This window comes from Umbelopsis ramanniana (genome assembly GCF_025399195.1).
Source record: "Umbelopsis ramanniana AG unplaced genomic scaffold K450scaffold_71, whole genome shotgun sequence".
In the NCBI taxonomy this organism is placed as follows: Eukaryota; Fungi; Mucoromycota; class Umbelopsidomycetes; order Umbelopsidales; family Umbelopsidaceae; genus Umbelopsis; species Umbelopsis ramanniana.
In genome coordinates, this window is record NW_026252157.1 from 50,582 (window position 1) to 65,824 (window position 15,243).

The 15,243-nt window shown below is 42.8% G+C and overlaps 7 protein-coding genes across 7 annotated transcripts; 5 read left to right on the top strand and 2 right to left on the bottom strand.

Annotated features, from left to right (window-relative positions):
- The first annotated feature begins 1,381 nt into the window (after positions 1-1,381).
- Positions 1,382-2,804, top strand: K450DRAFT_258448 (uncharacterized protein). Its single transcript, XM_051591842.1, has 3 exons — positions 1,382-1,502; positions 1,565-1,626; positions 1,694-2,804. Exons 1-3 carry the CDS (start codon positions 1,457-1,459, stop codon positions 2,756-2,758), a joined length of 1,173 nt encoding a protein of 390 aa, XP_051441102.1. The 5' UTR covers positions 1,382-1,456; the 3' UTR covers positions 2,759-2,804.
- Positions 2,805-5,216, bottom strand: K450DRAFT_258451 (uncharacterized protein; the record flags this gene model as incomplete). The annotated part of the gene is made up of 9 exons (XM_051591843.1): positions 2,805-3,334; positions 3,408-3,536; positions 3,605-3,671; positions 3,736-3,848; positions 3,924-3,987; positions 4,051-4,264; positions 4,337-4,580; positions 4,658-5,010; positions 5,077-5,216. Coding segments are annotated over 9 exons (1,808 nt in total), but the record flags the coding sequence as incomplete, so codon positions are not given.
- A 111-nt stretch (positions 5,217-5,327) lies between these two features.
- K450DRAFT_258461 (uncharacterized protein) lies at positions 5,328-6,800 on the top strand. The gene is made up of 4 exons (XM_051591844.1): positions 5,328-5,739; positions 5,825-5,854; positions 5,914-6,109; positions 6,178-6,800. The coding sequence occupies exons 1-4, from the start codon at positions 5,381-5,383 to the stop codon at positions 6,544-6,546; spliced, it is 954 nt and encodes a 317-aa protein (XP_051441104.1). The 5' UTR covers positions 5,328-5,380; the 3' UTR covers positions 6,547-6,800.
- On the top strand, positions 6,799-10,390 carry K450DRAFT_130890 (uncharacterized protein). Its single transcript, XM_051583947.1, has 7 exons — positions 6,799-7,195; positions 7,259-7,325; positions 7,388-7,512; positions 7,574-7,654; positions 7,716-7,896; positions 7,967-8,422; positions 8,490-10,390. The coding sequence occupies exons 1-7, from the start codon at positions 6,861-6,863 to the stop codon at positions 10,329-10,331; spliced, it is 3,087 nt and encodes a 1,028-aa protein (XP_051441105.1). The 5' UTR covers positions 6,799-6,860; the 3' UTR covers positions 10,332-10,390.
- Positions 10,390-11,487, bottom strand: K450DRAFT_258464 (uncharacterized protein). Its single transcript, XM_051591845.1, has 3 exons — positions 11,335-11,487; positions 10,822-11,266; positions 10,390-10,754 (listed from the first exon to the last, which is right to left on the bottom strand). Exons 1-3 carry the CDS (start codon positions 11,457-11,459, stop codon positions 10,449-10,451), a joined length of 876 nt encoding a protein of 291 aa, XP_051441106.1. The 5' UTR covers positions 11,460-11,487; the 3' UTR covers positions 10,390-10,448.
- A 375-nt stretch (positions 11,488-11,862) lies between these two features.
- On the top strand, positions 11,863-13,290 carry K450DRAFT_258468 (uncharacterized protein). The gene is made up of 3 exons (XM_051591846.1): positions 11,863-11,932; positions 12,241-12,305; positions 12,475-13,290. The coding sequence occupies exons 1-3, from the start codon at positions 11,927-11,929 to the stop codon at positions 13,133-13,135; spliced, it is 732 nt and encodes a 243-aa protein (XP_051441107.1). The 5' UTR covers positions 11,863-11,926; the 3' UTR covers positions 13,136-13,290.
- Positions 13,291-13,719: 429 nt separating this feature from the next.
- K450DRAFT_258488 (uncharacterized protein) lies at positions 13,720-15,102 on the top strand. Its single transcript, XM_051591847.1, has 2 exons — positions 13,720-14,681; positions 14,747-15,102. Exons 1-2 carry the CDS (start codon positions 13,809-13,811, stop codon positions 14,843-14,845), a joined length of 972 nt encoding a protein of 323 aa, XP_051441108.1. The 5' UTR covers positions 13,720-13,808; the 3' UTR covers positions 14,846-15,102.
- The last annotated feature ends 141 nt before the right edge of the window (positions 15,103-15,243 follow it).

A 15,243-nucleotide genomic window follows, 5' to 3' on the forward strand; every position in this document is an offset into this window, starting at 1 on the left:
CAACACTTGGTATGACGTGGAAATCTTTTCCAGTTGAAGACATCTTTATTGAGAAACGAAAGTACTAGCAACTGCTTAAAGGCATATAGTCGGGGGATTACAGAAATCGAGAGCCGAAAGCATGCTGCATGGGAGTTGAGGATAACAGATGTGTATGCAGACCTCTATCTACGGGTCCTTGTACTGCAGCAATCCAGGTAACACCACTTCCATAAGTTCCCATATTAAAAATTACTTCTGATTTAGGTAGAAGTACCTTTTTCCTCCGAGCGTGATCAGGGCCATATGCAAGCGCGTCTTTACTGCTCGACCGATGGCGACGCTTTGTGTGATGTTACAAAGATTATGGTTCACAGACGTGCGGATCGAGTAGTCAATACCAGACCCTTAATTCAGCACTTTTTCATTTTCATTTCATTAAAACTTCTTTTTATGTTGAAAACAAAAAATTGCAGATTTACATTCCCCAATAGCTTTGAATTTATGTTTGACCGATTGTAGAATATGTGGTACCAGAACGCATATTGTTGTGTTTGCTCCATTAGATATATATATATACTTATATACTTTTTGCAGCAATGAGTTTTAAGCCGAAGATTGAAGTACTGGACTGAACCATATGAACAAGTATTTCCACCGTAATGGTGAAGAGCATCTTGTGGCCTAGTGAAAAAGCCGCACACCCCATTGTAAAAGCTATTTCTAGAGATAAGCTGTCCTCTCTTGTGGCCACTTTGCAGTTTCTTCTTTGCTCCTTCAGCCAAACAAGATCCCACATTATAAAAGTAGATCGCAGTAAGCTGGCTTATAGGATATTCTTCATAACGGTACGTTAGTGGTCATAATATAACTGCTTTTAGGAGAAGAACTCTATCTGTAGTTAATCAAAAAAGAAAAAGTTAGCAGGTTACAAATATCATGTACTTAGTTAGCTACACATCGACTGCATCGTTCTAGCAAGTTGTGGTAGAAAAGAAACCACATCCATCGAGCATCTTTATTCGAGAGCAGCTGTAGGCTAAGCATAAGTTCACAACGCTATAAAAAGTCTAATAATATAAGCGTTGCCTTGCCCTACATGGAATTTGGCCGAGGAAACAGGAAAATAAATACACATAGAGCCAATAATAAAATATTATACCCTTATGCACAATTACGAAATGCAGAGTAGCCGAACATCGACCCCTTAAGAGTGCGAAACCCATTATACTTCTGAACAATGTGTGATGGGTGCTTAAATTAGAGGCCAATAGCAAGCAAGGGAATGAGGCGATCCGTTGTTGCCGTGGTTTGCCAATCTCCATTGAATGTCCGCTCTACACGATCGAATTTCATAATCTGATCCAGAGATTTGTCATCGGTGCTCAATACTTTGTCAGCCCAGGAACAGTATAATTACAGCTTATTGTGACCTGCAAATTTACTAAAATCTTTTCCCTTCCCTCTGTCAACTACTATGTCGGATCAAAAGAACGTCGTTGTCGTCGGTCTCTCTTCTTATGGTACTATTCTTTCCCTGCCATAATATTAAATAACTGTCAGTAGTCACTAACCTATTTGTTAGGCCTTAATGTTGCTAAGGAACTCGGCGTTAAATTGCCCAGTGGATACAGAGTCATTGGTGTGGTTAGTGATTTTTTGAGTATTGAAACATCAAATATGGGCTATGGTGCTTAACCAAGAGAATCATTAGGAAAAGAATGACTTCGGTTTCAACCCTGTGCCAGCCTTGAGAGCATCCACCATTCCTGGCTGGGAAGACAAAGTCTTGTTCCCTCTCAACAACTTTTTCCCCTCATCATCCAAGAATCTCGTATTCGGCGGTGTTGCCGTCACTGGCATAACCAAGGACTCTGTCAAGCTTGAAAAGAGCATCACCATTGATGGTGTCTCTACTGATACCATTTCCTACGCATACCTAGTTATCGCTACCGGTTCCCGGGCAGCTTTCCCCATTCGTATTCCTACTACCACTGACCTCGAAGAAGCCAAGGAAGGCTTCCGCGACATGCAAAAGCAAGTTGCCAAGGCTCAAAAGGTTCTCATCATTGGTGGAGGTCCAGTTGGCTTCGAGTTTGCTGGAGAGATCACCGAATATTACAATGGATCCAACGGCAGAGAGAAGAAGGATGTTACTTTAGTCAGCTTGCTACCAAAGTTGTTGCATCCCGATGCAAAGGACAGCACTCATCAAAAGTGTTTGAGCGCCTTGAAGAAGGCTGGTGTCAAGGTTATTTTGGGCCATGGTGTCCAAGATTTTGACCCTAATCAAAACGGATACCTTGGCGAACCCAAAAAGTTCACTCTCGATAACGGAGAAACCGTTGAGGCCGATTTTGTCCTTGCTGGTGTAGGACCAAGAGCCAACACCAACCTTGTTGCTGAGGCTTTCGGAGAAGCTGCGCTTGAACAACCTACTCGCCAAGTCCGTGTTCGCCAGACTTTGCAACTTGTTGATTATGACAACATCTTTGCCGCTGGTGATATCACCAACATCAAGGAAAACAAGATGGCTGCCTGGGGTTCTAAGCACGCTGCTATCATTGCCGGCAACATCAATGCTCTTATCAACAATGCTCCATTGAAGGATTACAGCCCTATGGGTGGACTCGTCATGCTTGCATCCTTCGGAGCAACTCAAGCTTATGGTCAACTTCCATTTGGTCTTTCTCTTCCTTCCTGGCTCGGAGCCAGACTTAAGTCCAAGACCCTCTTCGCACAAATGATGCCAGAATTGCTTAATATCAAGTCAGCATAAACTCAAATTTATTAATAATAGATAATTTCTTACTTTGTTTTAAATACACTTATATCCTATCAAAAGACGTGCTATGGGTTTACATATGGGTATCACGAACGTTTGGCTAGCTCCGCTTGTAATCGATCTATCTCACGTTCTAGTTCACTAAGACTGAGTTTGAGCGTTCTTACATCGTCAAATTTCCTCTGCCGTTGAGCATCCTTCACAAAGCCTGCCACTAACGTTTTCTGCTCATCAAAAGCTGCCAACTGAGCAGTAAGATCATCTATTTCTGCTTGCTCATGCGATGATGGTGTTTTTGCTTTTCCGTTAGCTTTGGCACCTTTCTTAGGTTTGCTGTCAGGGTTCAGGATCCTAGGAAGCATTTGCAGAGGAAACATATTGCGCTGTAGGTAGTGATTAGCAGAAATGTGGATATTTGCTTGCAATCTGCGCATGCTTGAAGAGTGAGCAGGAAGCATGTTGATTCGCTTTGATATAGCATCAAATGCTGCAAAGCTGTCAAGTAAAGATTTTCGCACTTGCCCGGCAAGCTTGAACGTTTCATGCGATTGATTGGATATCTCGTTACGTCTGGAGAGATAAAAGTGATAGTTAGATATTGGATCAATGTTCTGGCGTTCTCAAGAGCGTTATAGAAACATACTCAAGCATCATGACCATATCCTGGAATCGTGGTAACATTTTTTCTATGTTGGCTTTAGTAGCAGAGAGTTGCTGATAGAGCTGAAGTATGGGCTGCGGTTTGGTCATTTCTTCCTTTTGAATTTTACGCCTTCATTATGTTTTACAAGTGAATTAGCAACCGGGTTTTCCCTTCAAGTTCATTTGACCAATACAAACCTAAACACCATTCTCTTGCAATCTTTACATGCGCGAGTTTCTCCTACAGGAGGCTGATCCACTGAGTCTGTAAGAACCTTAATCAGCTGCTGGATCGTTTTCAATGGCAACATGAGAGTACATTAACATACCTGAACTCATATCAAGGAAGAGAGGTATCATGGAAGAGCAAGTTTGGTTGCTACATACAATGCGGCCACACAGTCGACAGTGATGCCTTCTGTTCGTGATAGTAAAAGTTTTGCTACATATGATATGTGGTGTAAGCTATCGGCCGTAGTCAATCAATTGAGAATGTCATAAAATAAAACTTGCTTACTTGCAGAGCGGGCAGTTCAGCACACTTCTATCATCATCCCATGAGACAACAGTTTTCTCCGCATCTGGTATAGACGCGGTTATATATCTGAAAGTTGCATTTGTTGGTTTACACCTCAATTATTTACCTCTATTCTTCAATCCAATGGAGATTAGCCTGTTGCCATTGGATCCGGAGTTAGCTTTTGGACTCAGCAGACTACCAATACTATCTATGGACGAAGCTGAAGTAGTTCTCTGCACCACGAGGTGGTCGCTTCCGGACCCTAAAGTAGCTGTTTTCAACAGCGATGGTTTCTCTAGACGAGATGATGTATCGGATGAGGTATGGATTTTGGCTAGCTAGCAAAAGGCATTTGTTGTTTGAGTATAAGAAATTGCAAGTCTTCCATGTAAAATTTAAACGAGCTTTACCTTTTCTAATCGCTTTTCAAGCTTATTGCTCTCCAAGTGGACCCTGTCAATTGTTTTCATCCTTCTCATCAAAAATAATGCAGTTCTTGAACGTATTGCGCCTTCGTTGTCAAGATAGCCATCTCTTGAGACGTAGCATGTATGACAAACTCTGCACCATATACCATTTGCAGGGTCATGCTTTGCCGACGTGTTCAATTTCATTTCATAGCGGGTGTGATCAGCACAGTACAGCCTACCGCAGCTGGGGAAAGAAAGAAACGGTTGAGAACATATGAATCAGATAAAGCATTGGATAATTAACAATCGGTCTATACTTACTGGTAGCAATGTTGCTTTCCAGCACTGCCTCGGCCAAGAGTTTTACCACAGTGCGGTTCAGAACATCTATCTTGCCCAGTTTCACGCTGCCAATGGTCACGACGAACAGCTTCCATTTGTTGCTCCATTTCCGGTGTGAACATTGGTTGAGCTCCATTAATACTGAGGTTGCTTATGAAGTTGGGTTCAAGTATCTGATTGAATGACTTGCTGATAGAGCTAGCAACGGGCGGAGTGGAGCTTGATGAAGAGCTTTTCTGAGTAAGGGGAGTTAGCACCTTCTTTTGGGCATTTTTGAACCATGATATAAGATCGCCCTTTGTTTCTTCTTCATTGTGTGCTTGGTCCAAATGCTAATAGAGAGACATTCCAGGTGAGCTACTATACAGGGGACACAGCAAGACTGTGACAAAACTCACCAAATTTAAGCGCTGCAGAGATGTACATTGAACTTGGCATATTGGACATAGAATTTCTGAATCAGCAGGTATGTAGTCTTGGTAATTGAATGCTTGCTTAGGTTGCTTTTGCTGGGATGGAGTGGCCAGAGTAGACATTGCCCTTCAAGAGAAGCATTCAGCTCCGCTTCGGGCATTGCAACGATCACGGCTGAGATAAGCCACCCGATAAAACCATAAATTCTTAGCTGGGATTTTTTTCTAAAACAAATTGCTAATTTGCCTTTTAGATCAAGTCAAACTGAAAGCATTGTTCGATAAAGTTATGGTGCTCACTCGTCGCCAGAGTCACCGTAGAGGAAATGATGAAGATCGATTGACCGAATTGCCTTTGGACAAGTCAATTGATCATAAGGCCACCAACAAACCGAAGCGCAACCGGGGAAAGTCTGCGACGGCCAGTGGTAATGAGGAAGATCAGAGTGTAGAAGCTGATGTGATCGCCAGCGATGAACAAGATACAAACGAAGAGTCATCTGGAAAGCCAGAAGCTAGTGAAGGACAAGAGGAGACGGAAGACGACTCCGAGGCCCAGAGTGAAGAGGAAGATGATGAAGATATTGATGCTCTTCTTGACAAAGCTGAAGAGGCTCTTCGAATGAACAGTGGTAGCCAGCAGTCTAGGTAAGAAGAATATTCGTAAATTCAATAGGATGGCTAGGCGATTATCTCGGTCCTTAACAGTTTTCCTTTAATTTTTCACTAGTAGTGACGGCAAAGTCGATTATAAGCGCTTCAAGTAAGTTACTATTTATTTTGACTCAAGTCATATGTACATCATCTAATCGTATAATTTAGATTACCCAAACTCGATGCTGGAATATCTGTTGAAGACCAACTTTACATTGTTAACAACAAGAACCAAGCGAAAATCGCACATGAACTTGCTGTCCTTGATGACGGTGGAGAAGGTTCATCCAATACCAAAGCTTTAAATGTTCTCAAGGCTAGCAAATCAGACGCTCCTCCAGTGTCACGAAAGGATAAACAAAAGGTATATTTTGAATATGTTAATGATGTAGTTTGGTATATGACTAGTCATCTGATGCAATTGACTTATAGGAAAAAGAGGCGACTGCTGGAAAGGGTTGGTTCGATATGCCGAAAACAGAGATTACCCCCGAGATCAAGCGTGATCTTCAGGTCATTCGCCTCCGAAATGTGTTAGATCGTAAGAGACATTACAAGAAGAGTGACTCAAAGGATCCGACGTATTTTCAAGTGGGAACCGTGATTGAGGGACCTACTGAGTTCTTCTCTAGCCGTCTCACCAAGCGTGAGCGCAAACAGACCATTGTGGACGAGCTCTTGGCTGATGACGAAGCTCGAGGCTACTACAAGCGTCGTTTCTTGGATGTTCAAAGTCGAACGCAAAACGGCGGTAAAAAGCACTTCAAGAAGGTCAAGGCTAAACGTGCCCAAAAATGGTAGTCGTGAATTTTTTTTGTTCGCGTTAACTCGTAGTTTCTTATTTTCCAAGCATTCAGCATATTTGATAATTTCCCTTTCATACTTGTATTATACATTTCCATCATTCTCAATATATAGATGCTGTTGGATAACAGCGTATTCGAAGAACCATTCGAACAACTTCAATTATCAAAACATGACATTGGTGCCTTTGAACAATTGCCAAATGCTTCGTCGAGTAATGACAATACCATTTAATCATAATCAATTTCACGCAAATAACTAATCAAGCCTTATCACATAAAGGATCAACGGTTCATGCTGTAGGCAATTCGATGGCATTCCCAATACTGGACGCGCCATATAATCTCTTGGACAAAGTTAACGAAACTACATTCAAGGGACCAACACAACACAGCATTTCAACCAGCCGCACCCCCAGAAAACATGCCGGCCAACTTTCTGAAAATGCACCTTCCCCATCGTTCGACCCTTGGCTGGAATTACAGAACAAAGGACATATGCTGACTCCTTCAACGAGCAACTGTACTTCTTGGGAATCCTTTGCCCTCAACGCGGCGGATACCTTAAAGATGAGATCAAAGCCGCAATTGAAGTCTCCGTTCCTGAGCGAGCTCTCGCTTGATCACTTCCAACGCGTAGAAGAGAGGTATTGTGTTATAAAGATGTAGCTATTTGGATATGTGAAATAGCGGCTAACCCCTTCCATTAGCTACCGGCAATCGACGGATCATCGTTATAATCCCGAAAGTCTGATTACCCACCAATACTTAATTAAAGTGAGTTTGAAGCGAAAAAGTGCTGGGAGAGAGGTTATTTCCACTAACCTTTTTACGCAAAGGACATTATAACACTACTACTAGGAGCACCATCTAATTTATTCGAATTTGACGTCGACAAACAGTCATTTGTTCCTCGTATACCAAACATTAGAACCATGGGGATTGGATCGAAAGGGCTAAAGTCGTAAGTCTCAATCAATGTGTTACCACAAATGCTAAACTGTATCTGACATTCAGCCTTGCAGAGTTATTGATCGATTTATATCTATCGGCAACCAAATGGCAAGGCTGGATAAGATTATCAACACCAATAAATATCGTTCAGGGTAAGTCAGTCGCACTATGGCTATTTGTGTTGTAATGTCATGTTATTGATGGCAGCTCTAGGAGTTCTGTGGCGATGGCATTCGTGGATTGTCTTGCCGATTATCATACATATTTGCAACAGTCATTGCTGGCGATGATTGAAAGAATTGGTGGTATACAAAAAGCTAGCATCATGGAATTATATTATAACATGGAAGATATTTGCTATGTTCTGGACGAATTGGTCAAACTTTGCGAAACGGTTCGTACATTTTTGGTAGACTGACCTGTAGATGAGCTATAATAGTAACCTTTCTTCCATGTTATGATAGACTGATGTAGATGGCAATTCGGTTACCAACTCGAAAGCGAGAATATCTGATAGCAATGGCGAGCTACCAAATGGCGCAGAGTTACTTGATATAATATTCAAAAAGGTCAAGTCTTTAGATACCGCTCAATGTGGTTGCACGTACCTACTACGATCTATTCTTTCGGCATTTTTAACCACTTCAAGTACGCCATACTTCACTCTCATACTTGGATGGCTTGGAATACAGCCTGGAGAACAAAACGAGCACAGAACACAGCAAACATTAATATACGACCAAAGCCTCCAATCTATAGATCCACACCATGAATTTTTTGTCCAGGCAACGAATCACGTTTCATCATCGTTCACGCAAGATTATTCAGTCAGTCAATCGAATATGAGCAGTATTCCAGGGATGTTCCACTCCAATACGGCTATTCAAGATGGTGACCAATATTGGTATTCGTCTTTTCAGGTAATGCGGCTTCCGATCATTTTTCACTGATGCGCATCAACACATTAATCCATAGTCAACACAATAGCTCCAGGATTCTTTGCGACCATGCTTCATCTCAGACGAACTTGCATTAGACATTCTAGAGACTGGAAAATCACTAAGGTTACTCAAAAATCTGTTCCCTGTTGACGGTCCGTCTCTGAACGATTATATCAAACACTTCATTGTTCAAGACGATTCTAAATATGTATTACCTACATGGAAATTCATCATTTTTAATGAATCACAACATGCGAAAGCGAACGGTTGTACAATATCTACGGACGGTCCATCAAGCACCACATTTACACTAGACATAGATGTGTTTGGCAACTCCAACCAGGTTACTACTACCAGGGAGAAGCATGCTTGTGACGATTCTTTTATACTGCCGTCTCCAAAGCGTCAGCGACATAACACTCAAGCAACATCTGATACCCTCAAACCGCCTTTTGCACAAGAACTTTCCTTACCAGAAATAACCAACCCGCCTACTTCAGCCTTCATCAAATTATTAGAAGACTTCCAGATATGCGGATTTACGGAACAACACGAAGCTGAAGAGGCTGCTCATATGCCACCACTCGATGCCGTGACAGCTACAAGTGTAGAACAGCCACTCAGTCGACTTTGCCGGTCTCTGAACACCAGCGTTATGGCATACTTCTTCAAAAATCTGCAATTACTACAATACTTACAAGCACTTCAAGATTACTTCACATTTAAAAATGGCGATTTCTACAGTAATGCCATGGATGCACTGTTTCGCAGTGACTTGGATGAAGATCAACCAGGCGGACTTGTAACGATCGGCTTACCCAAATCCATCAAATCGAGAAAGTGGCCACCTAGTTCCATCGACTTAAACATAGCATTGAAAGATGTGCTGCTAAACAGCTCTTCCAACCTTGATGATCTAGGCTCCAACGTGGCTAATCATAAATTATCTGTGGGCAGATACATTTCATTTTCGGTCCGACAAAACATGGAGAGTGGCGCCAAATGGACAAATCCACAAAGCTTAGAGGCAGTTGATTTCTTGCAACTATCCTATTCGCCGCCGTATCCGCTCAACATTATTATTACACCCACCATCATCGAAAAGTACAATCGTGTGTTCTCTTTTCTTCTTCGACTTTTTCGAGTACGTCTTGTTGTTCAGAATATGCATAAATGCATGCAAGCACGACGTGGAATGTCCAAGACCAAAACCAACGCATACCTTTTCATTGAGCCAGTGCGCTTTCAATTTGCTCACTTTGTTGAAGCGTTGCACGGCTATGTTATGGACGCTGTCATCACCTCCAATTGGAAAGCCTACATGCGTCATCTTGAGGCGATGGCCAAGGAAGCTACAACGCAAACCAACAACGACCAGCATTCATCTAGTGATGCCACTGACAACGACTTGACTGAAACAATAAAGTTGATGATGGATCTGGACACCTTGAGAACATACAATGAATATTTTGTCGAACTCTTGTTGCACCAGTGCATTCTCAAACGAAAACAACAAGGCATCTTGCGAATCATCGAAACATTACTTGGATGCGTCCTTGCTCTTGCAGCCTTGATCTCTGATTTTGATACGGTGTGCTACGATAACCGTGAACCAACTGAAAATGAAATTCGCAAACTTCACCGTCATTGCACCAAGATTCAGAATCGGTTCCATAGTCAAATGAAGACATTGGTTGCTATCCTTGCGTCGCTCCAGGCTCGTGATAGTGGCGATATCCGGTTTTCAGTGGATCAGCGAAGGCTGTCGAAATTGGAAGTCTTTGCAAAGTATTATGAAAAGGTAGCGTCTGCAGATGGTGCGGTCAACTGTTATGAAAGGCTTTTGTTACGGCTTGACTTTAATGGATACTATCAAGATGTACAATAAAACGATGTAGACAATTGTATATACTCTCAATTTTTTTTTTTATTTATTGGGAATTAATGAAAATGTGCGGGATGGGATTTTGTAGATTGGAAAAAGTACAGAGTGTCAATGACATTTTTATCCAAAGACTTTGCGCGTGCTCAATTCGGATTCTTTGCCTTCTGCCTCCTTCAACTTTGCCTTACGCTCAGTTTGGGCAGCCTGGCGTGAGTTGTATTTGGTGGCCTTCTCACGACGGTGAGCAGCACGGATCATGTTAGGACTGACGAATTCAGGATTCTCAAAGACAGTGCTGCCACCGAATGAGCCTTCAAACACACGAATGACAGTCATACAGAAACGAGGTCCAATTTCAACCAACGTAATATCATCCTGATCCTTGGCGGTATAACCAGGGGTGTTGGAAGGATTCTTCTCAACAATCTATACGGATGCAGTAGTTTAGCGACAACACTTCCATATCCCTATCTTCAATCCCTACGCTTCTTACCTGGTAGTTTCTGAACCAGATTCGGTTGTCCACAATAGAAAAGGACAGAATGTGGTCGATGAAAGGCTTGCTTCGTCTTGCTCCCTTTGGAACACCATAAACTTGAGTGAACATCTCCTTCAAGAGCTGGTAGTGAGGTGATGCATCGAAGTTCTTATCGAATGAAAGCATATGGCGTGATCCCTTCAAGGAATTTCCAGTGAGCTTGAGTTCATCCATTGTATGAATGTTTTGAATGTGAAGCTTTGCTGATGGACCATTAGGAGTCTTGCTAATCCACATATACAAATCCTGGCGTTTTCGCACTTCAAAGAAGATACAGTTGTTGCAGTTGCTGAGCTCAGCAAGCTCGTTCAATATATGCAAGTGTGATTTTGAGTCTAATTTGGAATCCTTCTTTGCTTGTGGAAGAATGGCCTCGAGATCGTTCATCAAATGACGATGACTGAAAGAATTTGGTTAACTCGGTGGATCAAAAAGGTGGACAGAAGGGTTCCTTGTTTGAATGCTTACCGATATGTAATACCACGAGAAGAGAGAAGAAGAACTCTCTGCTTATTTATACGTCTATCAACAGTGCCATTTGACTTGTTCTCTGCCTTCTCGCCTGCTTTGGCAGACTTATACACTGATGCCATGTTGGTTATTACAGAGATCTACTTTCCGTACAAAGAAAAAAAAAATGAAGGGAAAAAAATTGGTTGAAGCAAAAACGCAGTCCCAACCTCTTTGCTTCTTTGACTGGCAGCTATCCTTACCCTATGTTTGATCCATGGCAATTGATAGAAATACCCTCGTATCTGTTCAAAATTATTGAATTGCGTAAAATCCAAGCCCTCATGTATATCTCAAAGTTCACTAATAGTAAATATTCGCTATGTTACTGATCCCTTGGGTGGAAGTATAACACGGACCAATAACAGTACAGACCTTACGATATTGTAGCCAATTAAACTTTGACTTAAAATTTCCATTCGCCAACCAGACGCCATAAAAATTATTTTTGGGAAAGTGTGACGGTGCCTTGATTTTCAGCCAGCTGGCGACAGCACAGACAAAACGAGCCATCCAGCCAAACTTACAAACTTCCTCTTTCTTTGACACGATGAAGGCAAGTATCTGCAGATACTATGAATGGATTGATTTCCACAGGAATGGATTACACTCGAACTGGATGGATGATAGATAGATCGATAATCCTGAAAAACTTCGACCTGCCACACATTTACATTCCATCTTCGCCATTGCATGACATTACCAGTACATCACGGTCAGGAGGAAAGCATCATACCAAACTAGGCACCTCAGCAGCTAAAATGTCCACACCTGTAACACGATCCCATAGCATTCAAAACAATACGCATACCATGTCCCTCTTTGAGCCACATTATTAACATCTAGTGTCTTTTCTTTTAACAGCTTAACATCGCCAATCCCGCCACTGGGTGCCAAAAGCTTATTGAAATTGAAGACGAACGCCGCGTGTGAGTGTCCTTTCTCGATATTATCTATCTGTACACCCTCTGCCATCAATATGATTCAGTTGATTGGAGTGATAGAGCTCCTTCTTGCCAGAATCACCCGGATGTGACCTGAGGGTTAGAATGTCCGATCTCGATCTGTACTCATTCCTTATGCTTCCCTCCTATACAGTCGTGTCTTCATGGACAAGCGTATGTCCGCTGAAGTTCCTGGTGACTCCATTGGTGACGAGTTCAAGGGTTACGTTTTCCGCATCTCCGGTGGTAACGATAAGCAAGGTTTCCCTATGAAGCAGGGTGTTCTTCTTCCCCACCGTGTCCGTCTTCTCTTGAGCAAGGGTCACTCCACCTACCGTGCTCGTCGCACTGGTGAGCGCAAGAGAAAGTCCGTCCGTGGATGCATTGTCTCTTCTGACTTGTCCGTCATCTCCCTTGTCGTTGTCAAGCAGGGTGAACAAGACATTCCCGGATTGACCGATACTGCTGTCCCCAAGCGTCTCGGACCTAAGCGTGCTAACAACATCCGCAAGTTCTTCAACTTGGAAAAGACCGATGATGTCCGTAAGTTCGTCATTCGTCGTGAAGTTCAGCCCAAGAACCCCGAGAAGAAGCCCTACACCAAGGCTCCCAAGATCCAACGTCTTGTCACCCCTGTCACTCTCCAACGCAAGAGAAGACAACAAGCTCTCAAGCGCAGACGTGCTGAGGCTTCCAAGGAGGCTGAGGCCACCTACAAGGAGCTTCTTGCCAAGCGTGTCAAGGAGTCCAAGGAGCGCAAGCACGAGATCAAGAGACGTCGCACTTCTTCCATGCAGAAGTCTTCCTCTGCTTAAGTTTGTTGCATTCTTAAAAATTTAGAACAAATTGCGAATGTAGGAAAGCTATAGCTTTTTTTCCAGCCCCATTGTTTTCTAAAATCTGTATCACCCATTTAACTTGAAGCACCCAATAAATCCGTATAAATGGCGGTAGATGTTTAAAAAGCCCTGTGTGTGTGTAGGATTTGAATCGGATTATAAAATCCCCAGCTCGGCACTTACGGCGAGAGCAGATCTCCAGCCAGCATGCAGGACGACTTTCTCGATATTTTACTGTTGCCATGACTGTGTGTGAAAGTCATCGAGTAATTCAAATTACGGTCACACGCACTGAAAGCGCCAGCCATCAAAAGCCGATCGATACTTTTATCAACGGTCACCAGCTTTCAAGTGGTGTGGCACGGCTGGCTTTGAAACTTACAGGCAAGTGACCCCATGTTGAACATGCTGCTCAGAATCGCACGTACATGCTCTAACTAGAAAGTATACGCAGTGAATCTATTTCGATGAATGATAAAAGCTAAGGTAGAACAACCAGCTAGTACGTATGCTTACAGTGGGCCAAAAGAAAAATGCAAAAGAGCGGGGCTGTTTTGGCTTGGTGCGACAACGGTAAGCATTAGAAATTTACGGGCATTCTGAGGCGCTATCTCGGTTTGAGTCTTTTCACTTTCAATCCTCTTTGAAAATGGCTTCCGAATCTCCCATTACCCAGGTACCAGAAACCAATGCTCGTCATCTCGGCCAAGGCAATGATGCAGATCAGTTAATTTACCAACAGCAACCTGGTAATCCATCCGATCCAACCAACAGCTCATTCCCGAATAAGCTTAAACTCGACTTGAGAGGCACTCGCCTTGACATTGACCGAGAAACTCTTGTCAGTCTTCCGGAATCCCTCCTCATTGTCATGTTTCCGAACGGTCTTATTCTTGGAAAAATGCACGACGATGACTACGAAGATGAAGATGACGAAGGATCCAATGACTCTGTAGCCCTGGAAGACCAAGTCAATTACGTCGACTTTGATCCAAAGTGCTTAGACTTTGTATTGCAATTTTATCGCCATGCACAACAAGTATTTGCAGACGAGCATAGAGGCGATAACAACGCTTCGAACTTTCAACAAGGTGCCAACGCCATGCCCATGATCAACCCCAACCAGAATCCCTTGCTCACCAAGCAAGCTATTATCGTTTTACGCGAAGAATTAGAATACTTTGCCCTTCCACTCGCCAACAAGGATGAAAAATCAACTTCTACTGCCAGCACTTTTATGCGCCAGTTGAAAATCGACTGTGGAAAACACTTGCTGGAACGAGACCAGATCTTCACAGCTTTACAGCGAAATATTAGCAAGGAGAATAATGTTGCTGAGCAACACCTAATTGATATGCTGTGTGATTCTGGATTTTCACGGGACGATAAATGGGGATACAGGGCGATGGAACCTATGAAGACTTGCATTGTCAGTATCGCTCTTGTCATGCTCAAGACCACTGGTCCTGAAAATCATATGGCTACCGCTCAGAAATTACTGTTGTTCTGGAGAAAACCAGCGGTAAGTGTTGTTTATCAATTTTGAGGCGGTTTCAAAAATGACAAAATAATGACTCCCCGTTGTAGAGAAAGTGCTGGTGGGATGGAAATGCTGTCGAAATCAATGAGCAGTCAGTACGACTTTGGGCCAGACGAACATGGACTCTCGAACTTGCACTAGTATAAGCCGAACGATGCCCGCCCACTACACATACTGCTTTTATGATACCCGCATCCTACTTCCGCTGCATCCAGATCCACAATAACAAACCGTCATCGTCCATTTGTTTCTTTCTTCTAGTACACTTCCCTCCGATTGCCGTTTCATTACAAAAAGCTGAAGATGCAAAGCCTTCTTTTACAACCGGATACAATTCAACCTTGAATGCCCTGGCATTTAGTTTCTACTTCTTTTTCTTCGATATTTTTTCCCCTACCCCTTTCTCTATGTCTACTACTCACTGTTCCCCTTGGTATTGTCGCTATTTCCCCTCCCCCTTTTTTCAATTTTTCTTCTTGTCGATACCATCTCCTTCATGTCTTGTTGCATAACTTGGCTTCAATACACTATGCTTGTTCATCAA